Here is a 17,891-nt window from a genome sequence, read left to right as displayed (position 1 = left end):
TGGTATCAATGATTAATCTGGGAAATGTTGTACAGTTGTTCACAGTTTGGAAAAAGGGAATCACTGCCCCCTTTCCCTCCCCCAAGGATAGCAAAGTATCGTGACTTAAACTGGACTCCTGCTTCCTACCAACTCGAGACTGGTGAGTGCCCCCAGATACATTTTCCCCTCTATTCCTGGCAACATTGCAAGAGCCATTTTCTTGGACCTTCCGTAAATGTAAATGCCATATTAAAGTTGGTTTTTTTTTTTTTTGGTATCCTTAGAAAGGTTTGACTTGTGTTTTGTGGTAAGGGTCCAGATTCGAAACCTCTTCCCCATGGCCGGGTGAGGTGAGGGTAGCTTGTAGTTTTCATTAATAACTGAAGGCTATATAGCAAGCTGCCTAACATTTAAACTGGATTTCTTTACTCTCTCCCACACCCCCACACCCCCTTAATGGCCAGGCACCTACCCGGTAATGTAACTTAGGAAAGCCGAGTTTTGCAGAAAGCATTTTGTTGTTGTTTACTGGAGAAGGGATTTTATGTGTAGTAATTACCTTTTAGTGGCCCACATAAAAGAGAGAGAGAGAGAGAGAGAGAGAGAGAGAGAGAGAGAGAGAGAGAGAGAGAGAGAGAGAGAGGAAAGTTCACACAGTCATTCCTCCCCCTACCTAATTGCAAAATACTGCTTGGAGCCACCATATATGAGACGGAAGTAAATGCACTAAAGGGAACTTTAGGGGATTTGCAAATGAACATGACTCCACACTGAAGTCCAATGCTCAAATAAGCCAGCATTTTCTAACAGGGTTTGAAAGAAAACAGTGTAGCCCTATGGGCTCCTATTCAAGCAGGATACTAATCTGAGAGGACCCCCAACATAGTTAACCACCATCCTTTAGACAGGGAACAAAAATATGCCTTGGAAAGAGTCTACAAATATTTCATTGTCTCAGGCCTTGGCTGCAGTTTTAAAGGGTTTCTAGTATCATTGGTTATACTAGACAATTCCTTTTCGATTTCCTTTCCTGGAAGGGGGAAAATCCATTTAGATGCTTTAATTTACTGCATTTATTCAGTGAAGGATTCTAGACAGTCTGCAATTATGTAAGTTAAAAAAAACCCCTCTTTCCTAGAGTCAGGAATGTTCATCAGTTTAAAGCACTAATATTTTTGAAACTTCATTTAGAGAGGGAAAGGGTCCTCTTACAGGAAATCGTAAACATGATGGCTATGAAAACTGGGATCTGCCAGCCCCATACCACCTTTAAGTAGCTAAGGGAAAACTGATAATTTCTGGGGTGCCTGTTTATGTAGTGGACACTCTTTGCTGACAAGGGAGGACAATATTTGGTGTATAGAGAAAAAAAAAACAACAACAACCCGAGCTTTCCCAACCCAATGTAGAATTTTGAAGAAAATGAGAAAGCCTAAGAAAAGGGTGACAATTAACTAAATAGTAATTCCCTCGTTCCCTTCTATATTCCTATAGCTCTATGTACAATGCATTTCCAACACGAAGAAAACGGCTGTCGACACAATCCTTCGTGGACAAAAGTACAGAGAGTAAAGGGAGATTCAAACACACACACACAGAGAGCTAGAAGTAACATTTTGATAGAGCAGTATTATGGATTTTGGGGGAGCAGTTGTTAATTCCCTCAGATTCAAGGCTATTCAGTGTCGCCTTTGAAGAGAGGAAATGCTGATGGGGGAGGGGAAAGAAGGAAGGCCAATATTTCTCTAATATCCTCTGAATCCTTTTAGCAGTCCCTAGAAACAACAGTTTTCCCCTGATTCTAGACATGCTAATATTCGTTTTTCCTTCGATGATACAGGAGAGAGAGAATTCATCAACTGCCCCATTTGCACGTTGAGGATGAAGGGGAAAGTTTGGTCCGAATGAGGAGTCTGGCTTTTGGGTCCACAATCGGTTGTTTGCCATGCTCTCTTCCAGGACAGCTCTTTCTCTTGCACTCACCAGAGGAACATCTGCGTTTTGCCAGCTTAAACCAGCACGTCTTGCTCCTGCAAAGCCCTGTGTAAACTTCACTCTCACTCTTCATGTTTGGAAGAAGCCACTGCAACTAAAGCCCCGCAGCGCTACCCAAGCAGGGGAAAGGAAACTCCGAAGTTTCACCTTTGGGGTAGTTGTGTGTGAGCAGGGAGAGCAACACGTCGTTGCTGTGTGTAGATGTCTGTGTTTGGGGTTGGAGGGGAGAAGCTGTCGGAGCTGCTCCATCCGTCCGTTTTATTAGGGACACATTAATCTATAATCAAATACACCTCATAAAATTTTTATTGAAAGGCATAATATCATTACAGAGGTCTTCCACCTGTTTTAAACAACACGACAAGCATTTTTTTTTTGGTTGGGTAGAGGGAGGGAGGCGTTGAAGGGGAAATGAGAAGGGAAAAGAAATTCCTTCAGCTAAGAAGTTGATTTCCACAAAAACACAAGCACATGCATTGAGATGGGGAGGCGTCCTTCCCTCCCTCACTAGCTCGGAGCTGACTTTCTCGAGAATATCCCCAGCCCTAGTGTTCCTTCCCCATTTCTGCCCAGTGCCCTGCCCTCTCGTCCTCCACCCCAAGGCCGCCAGTCTGAGATGAGGAGACGGAGGGAGGGTGGGGGCTAGAATCCAGAGAGTCCCCAGAGAGGGTGGGAGTGGGGGGCACCGAATGAAGGGCAGAAAGCACAGAAAGGAAGCGAAGAAATAGTCCCCACTGTCTCCTGCCGGGGCTCCTCGGTACGACCACGCCTGCCCGCGCTCCATTCACACCGGGGGAAGCCAAAGAGCTTGGGCTCGCCCCGCCGGCGCCCTCCCCGTAGCTCCAGTTGGCTTTTTTTTTAATTGTGGTGTTGATGATGATGATTTTTTTTAATCACAGCAGCCCCCAGTTTAGCGGATTGATTTACTCCCCGTATTGGTAAATATGATCACGTGGGCCCCGCGACCAATGGTGGCGGGTTGCTGCCTGCAAAATACTCGGATTGCGCTCGGGGAGGGGAGCCGCTACAGTTAACAGTGTAACCTTTTATATGAGGGAGAGGGGAGCCTAAAAAATGTCGTCCAGTGGCACCCTAAGTAACTACTATGTGGACTCTCTCATAGGCCACGAGAGCGATGAAGTGTACTCCGGACGCTTCGGACAGGCGGGGCACGGCACGGCCGCCAGGCCGTCAGGTGTGGCCGATGGGGCCGAATTCTCCTCCTGTAGCTTTGCCCCCAAATCCACCGTGTTCTCCGCCTCCTGGCCCACCGTACCCCCACAGCCCTCGGCGGCTATGACAGGGATCTATCATCCCTACGTACATCAGCCCCATTTAGCAGCCTCCGAGCCCAGTCGGTACGTGCGCTCCTGGATCGAGCCCTTCCCGAGTTTCCCCAGCAGCAGCACGGGGAGCAGCGGCACCGGGAGCAGCAGCGGCAGCGGCGGCGGCGGCGGCACGTCCTCCACCGGGCGCCACTACGGGATTAAGCCTGAAACAGGAGTAGCTCCTGCCACCTCCTCCTCATCCTCCTCCTCTTCTTCTTCTTCCTCCTCCTCCTGTCCCTCCTCTTCCTCCACCTCCTCCTCCTCTTCTACCAAAAGGACTGAGTGCTCCTCGTCCCGGGAGTCCCAGGGGATCAGTGTCCCCGAGTACACGTGCAATTCCTTCCTGCAGGAGCCCCGGGAGAAGGCGGCAGCGGTAGCGGCAGCAGCGGTAGCTGCTGGAGTGGCCAACAGCAAGGAGCCCTCGGCTTGCAGCGACCACCCTAGCCCGAGCAACCAGCTGAAGGAGGAGAAGCAACAGCAGCAGCAACAGCAGCAGCAGCAGCAGCAGCAACAACAACAACAGCAGCAACTTGACCCAAGTAAGTAAAAAAGAAATTGCCCCCTGATTTATTGCCGAAACCTGTAAGGCTCGAATGTGCAAAACTGATAGTTTTACTAACCTATAAAAACGTCTAGACGCCTACCCTAGCGCAGGCGAGCAACAAACGTCCATAAAAAAAAAAAAAAGAGTTCACATAGCCACCTACCATCCGCACACAGTTTGTACAGTAAACAGAGCGGGGGCATTAAGGCTTTTTATGATAATTCCCCCAAAGTTGTGAAAATCGTCCATCCTTCGTTAAATTAATTTAACGACCTCTCTCTCCCCTCCCCACCCTCTCTTCTCCCACCCTGACTCCCCTCCCCTCCGCTCCAAACCCCTTTTTGCAGATAACCCTGCAGCAAACTGGATCCACGCACGTTCCACCAGGAAAAAGCGCTGTCCCTACACAAAATACCAGACCCTGGAGCTGGAAAAGGAATTTCTCTTTAACATGTATCTCACCCGAGACCGCCGCTACGAAGTAGCTAGGATTCTAAACCTCACAGAGAGGCAGGTCAAAATCTGGTTTCAAAACCGAAGGATGAAAATGAAAAAGATGAACAAGGAAAAGGGCAGTAAAGGAGACTAATGCCCCTTGGAAATGAATTAGTTTTGCAAATGCATATTACCCCTTCCTTTTTCAGAAACTCTTCACCGACCAGGTCTTTTTAGGTAGAAGTGAAATGTTGTCTCTGTAAGCTACTTTTGGGGGGAACTCGATTATTTGCTCTCTGGTGTGTAAAAAGTTGCTCTGACCCTCCCTTTCCCTCCCTCCTTCCGAACGGGTCTGGTTCCTCGGGGAAATTGTCTATTGTGAGTGCACGCTAGCTTTGGGGAACTCTCTGATGTGTAAAATGTCTGACATGTTTCTGAAGTGATGTAGTCTAGATTCCTCCTTCGCCAGAGTAAAGGCGAGGATATATAATAATCACGATAATAATAAAATTATAGTAAATGCGCAGTTGCTTCCATCGATGGCAGTACAGTGTTGTTCACAGTTATTCAAAGAAATCATTCCCCCTGCCTCAGCTTTGCCTTTGGGATTTCTGCATTTACTTAGTTTGCATTAGGTGCCAGCGCCAGGCCAGGAGAGCCTGAAATTGGTGTGTGTATGTGTGTGTATGTTTGTTTTCTTCTGCACTTTTAAGGGGTCATCTCATACTTGAAAAGGTTTGTCATGGGCCTGACATTATGCTGTACTGGGCCCAAAGGAGCTTTGGTCACTTGTATTTGCCTTCTTATTTTTCTAACTGAAGACCAGTTGTAAATGTTGTCAGTTATTACCAATAAAGCTTGAATTGACCAAAAGAAAACCATCCACAAGCTATGAAACTGTGAGCGCTTCCTTCATTTCTCTATTTTGATTTTTCTTTTATTTAAAAAAGAGCACTCTCCCCATCCTGGTTCCTCATGGCCATCCTTGCCACATCATTTATACATTCCCTCGGTACAGGGATTTTGCTAAAGTACTCCGAATACAGAAATTAAACCTAGTGTGTCTCCTCTTATTTTGGAGACTGGAAGTCCGTGCCACACACAGTCTCTAGAAGAAATCGGACTCGGAGTTTTTAATCCTACTATAAGTCTCTAACCTAATTTCACACAGACTAGTAAAGAGTAAAGAGGCGTTTTCCTTATAGTTATTTGCTTGTTGTTGTTCTTAAACACCTAGGAGCGTGGCATCAAGGTAACGAAAAAGGTGAAATACAACGAGAAGCCATTCAAAATTCAGGGCTTCTCTGTAAAGGGATTCTTTCCAGACACTCTCCTCTTATCTTAAGGCTCACAGAATAATTCTCTGCCGATAACATACCCCCTCGAAAAGAAATTCCAAAAAGGAAACAAATACCCCCCCCCACAATTTAAAGAATTCCATAAAAGATTCCTAGATGACAGTTGGCTTAAACCTTCTTCTGCCCCGTCCACTTTCGGGCCCCCTAACATACAGACAACGCTCTCTCTCTCTCTCTCTCTCTCTCTCTCTCTCTCTCTCTCTCTCTCTCTCTCTCTCTCTCTCTCTCTCTCTCTCTCTCTCGCGCACACACACACACACACACACACACACACACACACACACACACACACACACACAAGTTCCAAATTGACCTTTTCGGGATAAAAAATGGTCAAGTCTTTCCTACTCGACTCTTAGTTACCCACCACACCACTCCCCACCCCCTCCACCAGCCTCAGTGTGTGTTTAAGCCCCTAGTTCCGCCATGCTCTAATGGCGTTATTCAGTTGGCTAAAATGAAGTTCATTGTAAAAAAGGTTTTGTTCAGAATGGAGCCCATTGAATGGAAGAGGCCAAAAGCGTTAGGGTGTAAGTCTCTAATTTTGCTTATTTCCAAAGTGAAGAGAATCTTTCCGAAATCTTGGGGGTCTTGATGCTTCTTACTTCTTGGGAAAAAAAAAAGAAAAAATAATAAAAGAAAAAGAAGGGGGTAAAAGCCAAGGCCCAGAGGGCAGCAAAAGGTGTTGCCTTGTATCCCCCATTCATTGTCAACCCTATACCTATAATTCTTTTAAAACAGGAAGAACCAAGGTATAATAAAGCCATTGAGATGGCTAGACGTCTGGACCTAATGAGTTTACGATATGCCTGGCGCTTTGCTTTGAAACCATCTTATTTTGATGTTTGTGTTTGTTAGAGGGGAAGAAGAAATGCAGACAAAACTAGGTCTTAAAATTCAGACAATAAAATATAAATAAGTCAGAGTTCGATGAGGATAGCACAACTTAAGGAAAGCTGAGGTTGAGGGGTGGACACTTACCCAATAAATAAATAAATATATCAAGAGGGAAGGAAAAGAAGAAAGAGGTGGAAGAAACTGGAGGCTTTTTAAAAAAGAAAACGAGTTTATTACTAAGCATATACCATCAGTAGTTCTTATATTTTTTGACAACAGCCACCATGCTGCTGGTACTTTTAAATGCAACACACCTTCGGGTAATATCAAATATGTAACCTTAATGTGAACTTGATTTTTTTTTGGTTCGTTTTTGTTTTAAAAATAAAGGGCAGCTAGTGCTGCCTGCAGGCTGTATTGGAGAGATGGAAGTATAGTTTTTTTGTCTCGAGAATTATCTTGTCCACAATTCGGATTCTTATCAATTAAATACCCTAAGTATACTCTGATCTCCACTCAGCTTTCATTCCGATGAAGGGGAAAATATTTAAACTAGTAGAAAACTGAAACTTGTGACAGCTTTTGTTCTTCATGTCCAAGCAGAACTGCATAAAATTTCAATTCCATTTGTGCCTTTTGGAATTATTACAAAAAGCATATTGTGATGCATTTAAATCCAAACATACAAGTGGGAGAATGGAGATGTTCAGCTGTTCTGTTCATCAGTCCTATATTAGAAAAAAGAACAACAACACAGTTTTGAATCTAGCTTAGAGGGCAAGGAATCCTTCAGAAAAAAATGGCTCAAGGAAGTAAAATGATAAGAATTAAAATATCAGATTTCATTACCGACTATGTTCAGTAGTAACAGTTTCTTGGGGAAAAAAGTTAATATTTTTTACTTTGTTTATAGTTAGTGGTAGCTCTAATTTTCTGTTTTCTTGAGAAAAAATCTCTTAGGGAATTGTGGGTCTTATTTTAAAAATAAAACCCACTTGATAAGTATGTTTAATAGGAATAGCAGGGCCATTGTTGAATGAGAAACTTTAGTAGCTTTGGAATTAGTTCTCTGTTTATTTCACTTTACTTGTTGACAAGCAAGGGGAAAAACCATTATTAGCCGAGAGAGAGAGAGAGAGAGAGAGAGAGAGAGAGAGAGAGAGAGAGAGAGAGAGAGAGAGAGAGAGAGAGAGAGAGAGGGAGGGAGAGAGGGAGAGAGGGAGAGAGGGAGGGAGGGAGAGATATTGTTTCGAATTGGGTTTAAACGAAATGAATAAAACCAAGATGAGTTTTAGGCTGATATAGATTTCATTTGGCCACTAGAGAGCGCTGTTGCTCCACTTTCCGCACTCATAAAGCTTCGTGTTCCTCCTGCCTGGAAACATTTTTATTAAAAGTATTTACAATACTACTTCAATCCCAAATTAGGATGGTTTTAACCAAAAATATACAAACTGCACCATTCAATCTTTCATCCAGATTTGTTTGAAATAAAATTTTGATTCAGTCAATATTTCTTAAAAGTTGGAAATTGCATCGCTGAAATTATAAAAGAGGAAGGTATTTGAACATATTTTATCAAAATAGAAATGTGCAAAACAATATATCTTTACTTACAAAATTAATATCACTATATTATATTCTAACTATAAATAGAATTATTAAAATGTGACCCCAGTATTTTTTTCTGATAGAAATGTAAATGAAAACCTTGATATTTTTTTAAATTAGGCCTGATTGTACAGAAACGAATTCTGTGGGGCTCCAGTTCAGTTCCCAGAAAATTTGCACTCCTGGAAAGTACCGAAATACAATACTTCCATCATGTATGTTTTTAATTTAATTTGGGCACATTGACCCATTTTGAGGTTTAAAAAACACACAGAGCTAAAGAGAGCAGAAAAACTTAAATGATTTTCTAAGTCCTTTCATTTTAATCGAAAATTATTTCTGAATTTGTTTTGCTACAAAAATCTGCAAAATGGTAAATATTAGAATCAGGCTTCAGAATTTTCAGTGTTCATTGGAAATATATGAACAATTACTGCTCAAAATTAAATATCTTTTCCTCAATATTAATAAAATTCATATAACTTACAACTTTTGTATTCATACAATATCAGTCTAGATAAAAACTTCGAACTACATAATTTAAAACAATCCAAGTTAAGCTTTTTTTTTTATCATCTTGAACATGTTTTTTCTATTTGCAAAGTATAGAATCAAATATTCCAGGAATTACTTTAAGATCATGCTAGCGGTTGTGGACCAACACAAATGGAGTATCTATATAGTTGGAAATAACTTCCCTTAAGTCAATTTGGGATCGTCTCCTGTTTTAAAACCACATTTCTTCTTTAGTTTGCAACATTTCCTGAATGCATTTCAGGTTAAACTGGAAACTCTTTCTCGGTGGGTTTTGTGAGTCTTGGATTTCTATTCAAAAGGCTGGTCAGCTTAAAGCGCTTACAACATAAATTTATACCGCTGAAAAAATTTGCTTGGTAACCTAGACAAACTGGGAGGGGGGGGGCGATGGGGGAACACCCAGTACATTTATTGGACATTTTTAAAAGGGGAAGAGAAAAGAGAAGAGAGAGAGGTGGGTGGAGAAGGAGGTTGACTGTAATGCGAATCAGCTTTGGAGTGTGTTTTCTGGAATCATAAATATTTTTGCGGATTCACACTAGACTTTGCCACATGGTCCAAGCTGCTTCTCCTTACATCCTAGATCACTGCCCAGACTTCTTTCTGCCTCTTTTTCTTTCCTTCTTTCCTTCCTTCCTTCTTCCTTTCCTTCTTTCTTCCTTCTTTGCTTCCCTTTTCCTTTCTCGTTTCATCTTTTCTTCCTTTCTTCCTTCCCTCCTTTTTTCATTCATTCCTTCCTCCTTTCTTTCCTTCCTTCCTTCCTTTCCAACAAAGAAATCCACATACTTATGACTTTATAAGCGGCACATCAAAGACTTCGGAGGAACTAAAATTTTAGATAAATGGGAGACTCCTTGGAGCAGATTGGAATCAGTGGGCTCCTAAACAGAGAGACCCTAGTCCCTTTTGTTTCCAGAACTTTATCACACCATTCTATTTCATATGAAGGGTACTTGAGGAAGGCTTTAGGCACCCCACACAGCCTGAAACAAAGCCTAGCCATGCAGGCTAGAGCTCTGCACTTGAGCCGGATTGAGAGCAGCGTGTCCCGTACCTGGAGAATTACCAACAAGCTGGAATGTGAGTTCTTCTTTTCCTCTTCTCAGAACATTTCTTTCTTATTTTCTATTCCATCCTCAAGCAATGCTAATTTCTCACCCACACATTTTTCTCTCCTCCCCCCCTCCCTTGCCTGGAGAATGACGTCCACCAAGGGTGAAATGATGGAAAGTATATTCATAGGCATGATTTCCATTAAATATCAATTAACCTGAGAGCTTTAGCCATGCATGCAATGCGTCAAGGGTAAATGTACATCTCATTTCCAAACGACCTGCTGGGCTGGAAAATAGTTTTGATTCGCTTTGATAACACCCAGGATTTTAGACTGCTTGTGTGCATTTTAATGAAACTACTTTTAAATTTCCAAGCAGAAACGCTTGTCCACAGGATACAATGTGCCTATTCCCTCGGATACATACTAGTTTCTGGCTTATGTGCTGGGTTATTTTGTGTACATTTACATCAGTACAAAATAAACACAGGGTTCTCAATGGCGTGTTCCGAGAGTTCAGGGGACAGTTTACTTTGTGCCCTCTGGGAGTGACCTACTCGCCTCTCCCAAGTGTAAGGCTCTGCCTTTCCCCCTTCTCCTGCCTCTGGGACTTGCCATTCCCATCCCATCAGGGAGGGACAATAAGCCCTTGGCAGTGCTCCTTTATGGGCCCCCTTTAAGGCCAGCGGAGGTATCCCTCCGTAAGGAGTGAGCTGTCCCGTTGAGCTTCAGTGGCCTTCTCTCGAAACCATTGGATCACTCCGCGATGGTTATCTCGGCCCCCATCTCTCCGCTTCTCCGCTCAGTGGCGTTGTGCAAAAATGCCTTGCCAGAGCGCACACAGGCGGCAGCCGCGGCTGAGGCGGGGGTTGTGGGAGGGGAAAACGGGGGGGTTATGTGAGGGAGGAGGTGAGGGGTGGCGGTGAAAGTTTTTTCTTTTTTTTTTTTCTTTTGCCTCCGGTGCGGTAAATGTAAACTGAAGCCAAAGATTCCCCCCTGCGCTTAGGTGCACTTTTTTTTCCCCTGGTACTCTCAGGGCCGTCTTGTGCCTAATAGGAAACAGTGAAGGCAGCGGGGCAGGTCACCCGGGGCGCCGCCGATTATATTGCAGCCCCGGTCGCGGCGCGCGCGGAGAGGCAGAGCGAGTGGCGCGCGGGGCAGAGCCAGGAGGGCGCGCGGGGGCTGGGCGCAGCCGGGCGGCGCGCAGGGGGCCCAGACCTAGAGAGCGAGCGCGAAAGCCACAGCGGCGCGCGGCGGCGGGGTCATGAGCGCCCAGGCTTAGAACCCTCCGGCTCCCCGGCCCTCGGAGGTGGCAGCGACGTAGCGGCGGCGGTGGCGGCGGCAGCAGCAGCATAAGAGGCACTTAGCCGCTCCCTCGCGCTTCCTCCCGCGCTCTCTCCCCTCCCTGCCCGGGGCCGCCCTCTCGCGCCGTCGTCGCCGCCGCCGCCCAAGCCCCAGCCCCAGAGCGCGCCGCTCGCCCCGATGAGCTCCTACTTTGTGAACCCGCTGTACTCCAAGTACAAGGCGGCGGCCGCGGCGGCGGCAGCGGCGGCGGCGGCGGCGGCGGGCGAGGCCATCAATCCCACTTACTACGACTGTCACTTTGCACCCGATGTCAGCGGCCGCCACGCCGCCGCCGCCGCCGCCGCCGCCCTGCAGCTGTATAGTAACAGCGCCGCCGGCTTCCAGCATCACCACCACCACCATCATCACCACCAGCCGCCGCAGCAGCCGCAGCAGCAGCAGCAGCCTCACCCGGGACCCGCTAGCGGCGGGGGCGGCGGCGGCGGGGGCCCGGACTATTACCATCCCGCCGGGGGGAGTCCGACCTCTGCCTACCAGCCGGCCCCCCCCTCCTCCTCCGCATCCTGCGCCTCCGCCTCCGCCGCCGCCGCCGCCTCCCCCCTGCAGTGGGATTGCCTGTCACGGGGAGCCCGCTAAGTTTTACGGATACGATAACTTACAGAGACAGCCGATTTTTACGACCCAGCAAGAGGCCGAGCTGGTACAATATCCTGACTGTAAATCGTCCAGTGGTAATATTGGCGAGGACCCAGACCACTTAAATCAGAGCTCGTCTCCTTCTCAAATGTTTCCCTGGATGAGACCACAAGGTTGGGATGCAGTTTAAAAAAGAGAGAGAGAGAGGAAAAATTTGCTTCCATCTCACGTTTTAGCTTTAAACTCCTTTCCCCCTCGTCTTTTTTCTTGCTGTAACCGCAATGGCTTTTGGTTATAAAGTAATACTGTGTGTGCGTGTATATACACACACATATATGCATATATATATTAAAAATAGAATAGTGTAAGGATAGAGCTGCCAGAATAACTTGTGTATACTTTCTTCCCCTCCATACATACACACCTATTACAAATCTAGAACATAGCAATATAGGTGATTCCCCCACATATAAGACAAATCTCTACCAACATGCAGAGGCACCAATAAACTCTGTACTTTTAAAAACTGTTTTTTTTCCTTTTTTTTTTTTTGTTTTAATCAGCAGCTCCTGGTAGGAGGAGAGGAAGACAAACGTACAGTCGTTTCCAAACGCTAGAGCTGGAAAAGGAATTCCTTTTTAACCCTTATCTGACCAGGAAGAGAAGGATTGAGGTTTCCCACGCTCTAGGACTCACCGAAAGGCAGGTAAAGATATGGTTTCAGAACAGGAGAATGAAATGGAAAAAAGAGAACAACAAGGACAAATTTCCAGTTTCCAGGCAGGAGGGGAAGGAAGGGGAAACAAAAAAAGAAGCAGATGATCTGGCAGAGGACAGAGCTGAGGGCCAGACAAATTAACTTATGCCTTTAAATTTTTACCGTAGACTATTAAAAATAATGATCAACATATGCTGGTGAATGCCACCTGTTTTCTTTGTTGTAAAGGATTCTACCTGTATTTCAAGCTACCGTAATGTTACTGCTCTTAATGTTTCTGTGCTTTGAGAGGTGTTTGGGTTAAAAAAAAAAATTCAGGCAGAGCATAGAAACAATTCAGCTGTATTTTTTTGTGGAAATTTGATACTGACTTTGTAGCAATATTTTTAAATTGTAATTTTTAATATCTAAGCTGGTGGTTTGCCTCAACAACATAAACTTCCTAATGATAAGCACGAATAGTTGAACCTAAAATGCTTTATTAATCGAAATAAGTGCACTTGAACATTTTAAAACTTTTTTTCTTGTGGTGAGTAAATTAAAAGAAATCTATTAGTTTTTTGGAAGAAATTATGTCAGCAGAATATTTACTTTATATTATTTGATTAAAATAAATGTAAAGTGTTTTATTTATGTTTTTTTCCCTTGCCGCTTTTGTAATGAATGGCTTTGGTGCCTTTTGTTTACTCCTGAAGATTCCTTTTTTGGCATTTTTACATATGTAATATCTCGGGGAAAAGTTTGGGCCAAATATCTTAAAAGCACAATATAGCTGCAAAAGTGCGCTCTATATATAGTCTTGGGACTTGCAAAAGCACTTAAGTTTCTGGAAACTGTACCGGTGACGAAAGTTTTACTACAAGTCAAAGTTGACAATTAATCTTTTGTTGAAGTCCATGCAAATTATGGTAACTAAATCATCTAATGAATGAATACTTGAAAAGCGAATGATATCATTCTTGATCACTATTCACGCCGGGCCAGTTGCATGGTCAAATACTCCTTATTTCTCAACTTTCCTCCTACTTTCAGTTTGAACCGCTGTTGTAATTTCCTTAAGTCACTTATGTGTACCGACTCCATGGTTTTTCTTTGTTTATAGAGTAGGTGCCATATTTATTTGTATTACCTGCACTCTGTTCATGAGATCATATTGAGCCAACTGAAAACTACGTCTCCACTTGTGTTGGCTGGTACGTCTTCATGTTTCATCCATGAAAACAATGGCTCCACCTATTTGAAATGAACACTGTGAGCAAACATCTAAAATGCTTGTGTAACAGCCGCTAACAGAACATATCTATCCCTTCAATAAAAACAAAACAAAGCAAAATAGGAAGGATCTCCTTCAATGAGCCTGTGTTTGTAGCGCCGCAAAGACTTTCCCATAAACCACAACGCATCAGCCGAAAGCAAAGCAAAGTTCATTTTGGTGCATCTATTTTATTTTTGCACCCCCCCCCCCAAGGAAGCTTCCAAAACGAGGTTGCCTGATGCCCCCAGTTCTCTCTGTAAGTAATTTTTCTAAGACGCCATCAAAATTTTGAAATTACCTAAACAACACATTATGAGGTTCTGGAATCATACCTGGGTTCCTGGTTTTTACAGGACATAGCTAGCAAGTCTGATACAATTTTAGAATAAAAGTTTTAAGAGGGTGAAGGCAATATTTCAACATACTGAATGTCTGCCTAAAATAAATAAAATTACACTCCCCAAAAAGCTACGTGGAATTCCTATATTTGCTTTTTGAATAAGTCTTAGTTTATTTCCCCCTGTAATTAATTTCCATTGCTTTGGACCTAAGCATAATCTTTGAATTTGGGAAATCTAGGTTACCCAAGGGAAATGCTTACATTGACAGCAGATGGACAAGAGGACTTGAGCATCCTAATAGGAAAAAAGAGACTCAGGGGCTCATTGACCTAAACCCAGGAAAAGACAAGTTTAAGTCATGGTCGAACCCTGGCTTAAGAAACATTTGCACAAAGAGAGACAGCTGTGTACATGTATCATGGAATTATGAGCATTTTTTCTATTGACTGTGCCAGATTTTGCTTGATACAATGAAAATGTTCCTTGAACAGAAGAAGCTTTCTGATGAATTTTCACAGATGAGAATTTTTCATAGCTTTCTGTTATCCAGACCCCACTGGCCTAGTATTTAGGGGATTTTGCTTCACATGAAAAACACTGGGTCGGTGTATTTTCCCAAAGAGATACAACCTAAAGATCTGATTTAGGCCAGCAACTGACTTAGAACAGGAAGCCCTATTAAAAGAGAGCCATTGTTGAATGGAAATGTTTTAATGGACATTTTATGTAATTAATGCATGCTCTGAAAACATACAAAGTTGGATAGGGGATACTCACTGAAGTGGGAAGGAAAGGTTAAAGCATACCTATTTTCTAGCAATCCCTGTACTGAATCGAACATATGCCATGCTAAATACTGCCTTTACAACCCCCCTTTCCCTTCACTCTCCTATAGGATTGTTCTTTTTAACCTCACATATAAAAATCATGTTAGTGAGCCACTTTGGGTAAATATTGGAATATATAGGTACATTTATATACATGCCCATATATGAATATGTACATACAGAGATATTTGGTAGACACAAGATAGGTAATTACATAAATATACAGGATGAGAGATTGCATCCATGTACACAAAGAGATTGAGAAAAATTACACACTCTGCATGTGTGTATATTCATACACACATCACGTTCTTTCTTTTAATGCAGAAGGTTGCCCTTGGACATCCACCTACAGTGGTATTTCTTTCAGAGAGACTCACAATGACAAGCATTCAAGAAGCTCTTCTAATTGGTTAGAATCTGTAAACATCAGAGGACTGCGGCAAGCTACCAAGCAAACATTTTGCTGCAGAAATTTGCATAAACCTTCAAAGAATCCCTAGCCTACCAAGTAGTACATAGTAGCATTCAGATACAGTCGTCTCCTGTGAGAGCTTTATACAGCAATATTTTAGTTGTTTAATCATATACTACAATATTAACAATATATATTTTATATGCTATAGATTCAGTTCCATTTAAGACTTCAGGGTGAACAGAAGGGCCAAAGGAGCACAAAAGGCAGATGGGAAACTTAAAGATTGTTAACCGAAAAGCAAATTCTGCAACAGCCAATTCATAAGGCCTCCTGCAATCCAGATTGTTACTCAACACTTCCCAGAAATAAATGTGCAACTATGGAGACCTTTTTGGTGGGAATAATTGCCCCCATTAAAATCTAAAACTTATACAGGTGAAAATAAGTGTCTTCTTTTAATAGCAAATACCAGACTAATAGCAAAAAGGGAAGTAAATGAACTGGTCTTTGAGATTACTTCACAGAAAATTTTTATAAATGATCATATTCTGGTGCTTAATTTCAGCATATATAATCCATTGTCAGAAGGCTCAAAGCCTTCATAAGAATCCTTTCCACTTGTTTGAGTGATCAAAAGTATGGTTTTTCAAATGGTCTCTGTGTTCTTATGTTGGAGTCCGGTTCCTATTCTCATCATGCTGCCAATGTTCATTGAGTCCTATGGGTATGGAGAAAGAAGAAAGGGAAAAGGTTACTTAATAAATTAATGAATGAAACAGTAATTACTCCTTCCTCAAGTCCCTTCAGCCAATATATAAGGTTGTTAGTTGGTACCTTTTTTTTTTTTAAAGAATTGGAGATTTCATGTCTGATGGAAACAATGGCTTTAAATCTATGTAATACAAGGTCAACCCAGCCGTGGACAAGGAAAATAGACAGATTATAGAGGAGTATCTTTGTATAAATGTGTATTTAAATTGCATAGATTAAATTGCATAGTACATTGAAGCTTATTGGTTCTGCATATATAAATGGTGGCTGTGTGCACACAAAAGACACATCTAGCATGGCGGTCTCTATAAACTCCATAATAATCCAAGAGAAATCACACTAGTAGAGTTGGGGAAGGGAGTGCGAGGAAAGGTCCACATGTGTGAAATATTTCAAGCTGATTTTGAGGAATTGATGGTTATTTCTGTTAATGATCGGAGGACTGCATCATGAAATTTAGGCTCAATTTCTCCTACATGAGTATTATGCACATATGTACATATCTATTCCTAAATATGGGTATTTGTATATGTTTTCTATTAGGAATCAGAAGGATGTATGCCTCTTGCAATTAAGGTGGGAGGAATCTATTTGGGGTTGATTTTTAAAGAACTAATGGTAATTCTCTTTAAAAGGGGAAAGAGTCTTCACGTTTTTTCCCCATTGCAGTGTCACAGGCTTTTTTTCCCCCCTGTTGATTAAAAATGGGGGTGGGGGAGATGGAGTTAGGTAGGCATGAGACCTACCCTCAGGAAAGACATACTAGTGTGGCATAACACACACTATATTTTTTAAAAAGAGTCAGAGATACCTGTCCATCCTTAAATATTAAATTGTTTAGGTTGACCTTTCCTGAGATAAAAACAGAGGTAGGTTTCAGTAGTGAGTATTTAAATTAATATCTTTTAAAGTATGACAAAAGAAAATTTCCTACCCTTTGGCCACAATATTAACTTACCTGGGGATGACCTTATACAAAATTTAAAATAAGCATTTGGGAGAGTTTCATTCTTTACAGAGCTATGGTTTGGATGAGAACCTAATATGGGGGGTGTCATTGCTTTTAGTTGAGGGCAGTGAGAGTAAACTACTCCACAGTCTTTCAAAGTGGTTTTCATGGGGGTGGGGGGGAGAGTTTAGGCAGAGAGAGGGAGGGGGGGAATGGGATGGCATGAATTAATTTTTCTCCCTTAGTATCTAGATTGGACGAGCTCAAATCTCTCACTGGGGCTGTGACACATTACCCAACTGGCAGAAATGTTGGGTCAAACAAAAAAAAATTCATACGGAGGGAGGGGTGAAGAGAAGGAAAGGAAAGGCATGGAAAAAGGGAGGAGAAGAGATAGAGAGTGAAAGGGGTGGGGAAGGGAGAGAGAGGGGAGAGAGAGAGAGGGGGAGAGAGAGAGAGAGAGAGAGAGAGAGAGAGAGAGAGAGAGAGAGAGAGAGAGAGAGAGAGAGAGAGAGAGAGAGAGAGAACATGGCGCTTGTGAGCTGTATGTGCAAAATCCGCAAGGAATTGCAGTAAATTCCTTTTTGTTTGAAGAAAATTTACAACTTGGTAATAGACCTTTTTATGACCTATTTGCGGTCGTCATTGGCTGCGGCTGGTCATGTGCAGGCTCCGCTCGCCTTCATGGCCTTTTTCCTGATTTCCCTGGCGAATTTCCCCCTGCATTCTGCCTTCCGAGCGCCTCACCCCCTCTTTTTCTAACCTTTGTCTCCGCAGAGGTGTATTCTAGTCGCTGGGATGCATGTGTGCCGATTTCGGGGCGGCCAGCACCATTAAATCCCTCCCGCTCCCCGCGACTGGCTGCCTCTCGCTGACTCCAAGCTCTTACAAGACTCACTGCGGAGCATCTCGCCACCCGGTGACTAGCAGCTAACCCGCCGGGCGGGTGCCCATAGCGAGCTTGCCCCGCAGTCCAGTGCTTTTAGTCCA

The 17,891-nt window shown here is 43.2% G+C and overlaps 2 protein-coding genes across 2 annotated transcripts; both read left to right on the top strand.

The window, feature by feature from the left end:
* The first annotated feature begins 3,051 nt into the window (after positions 1-3,051).
* On the top strand, positions 3,052-4,438 carry HOXD9 (homeobox D9). The gene is made up of 2 exons (XM_043997450.1): positions 3,052-3,844; positions 4,197-4,438. The coding sequence occupies exons 1-2, from the start codon at positions 3,052-3,054 to the stop codon at positions 4,436-4,438; spliced, it is 1,035 nt and encodes a 344-aa protein (XP_043853385.1).
* Positions 4,439-11,163: 6,725 nt separating this feature from the next.
* On the top strand, positions 11,164-13,662 carry HOXD8 (homeobox D8). Its single transcript, XM_043990938.1, is given in 3 exon segments — positions 11,164-11,529; positions 11,531-11,795; positions 12,186-13,662. Coding segments are annotated over 3 exon segments (927 nt in total). The 3' UTR covers positions 12,482-13,662.
* Positions 13,663-17,891: the final 4,229 nt, after the last annotated feature.

Source organism: Dromiciops gliroides, chromosome 3, assembly GCF_019393635.1.
Source record: "Dromiciops gliroides isolate mDroGli1 chromosome 3, mDroGli1.pri, whole genome shotgun sequence".
In the NCBI taxonomy this organism is placed as follows: domain Eukaryota; kingdom Metazoa; phylum Chordata; class Mammalia; order Microbiotheria; family Microbiotheriidae; genus Dromiciops; species Dromiciops gliroides.
This window is presented reverse-complemented; position numbering and strand designations above follow the sequence as displayed.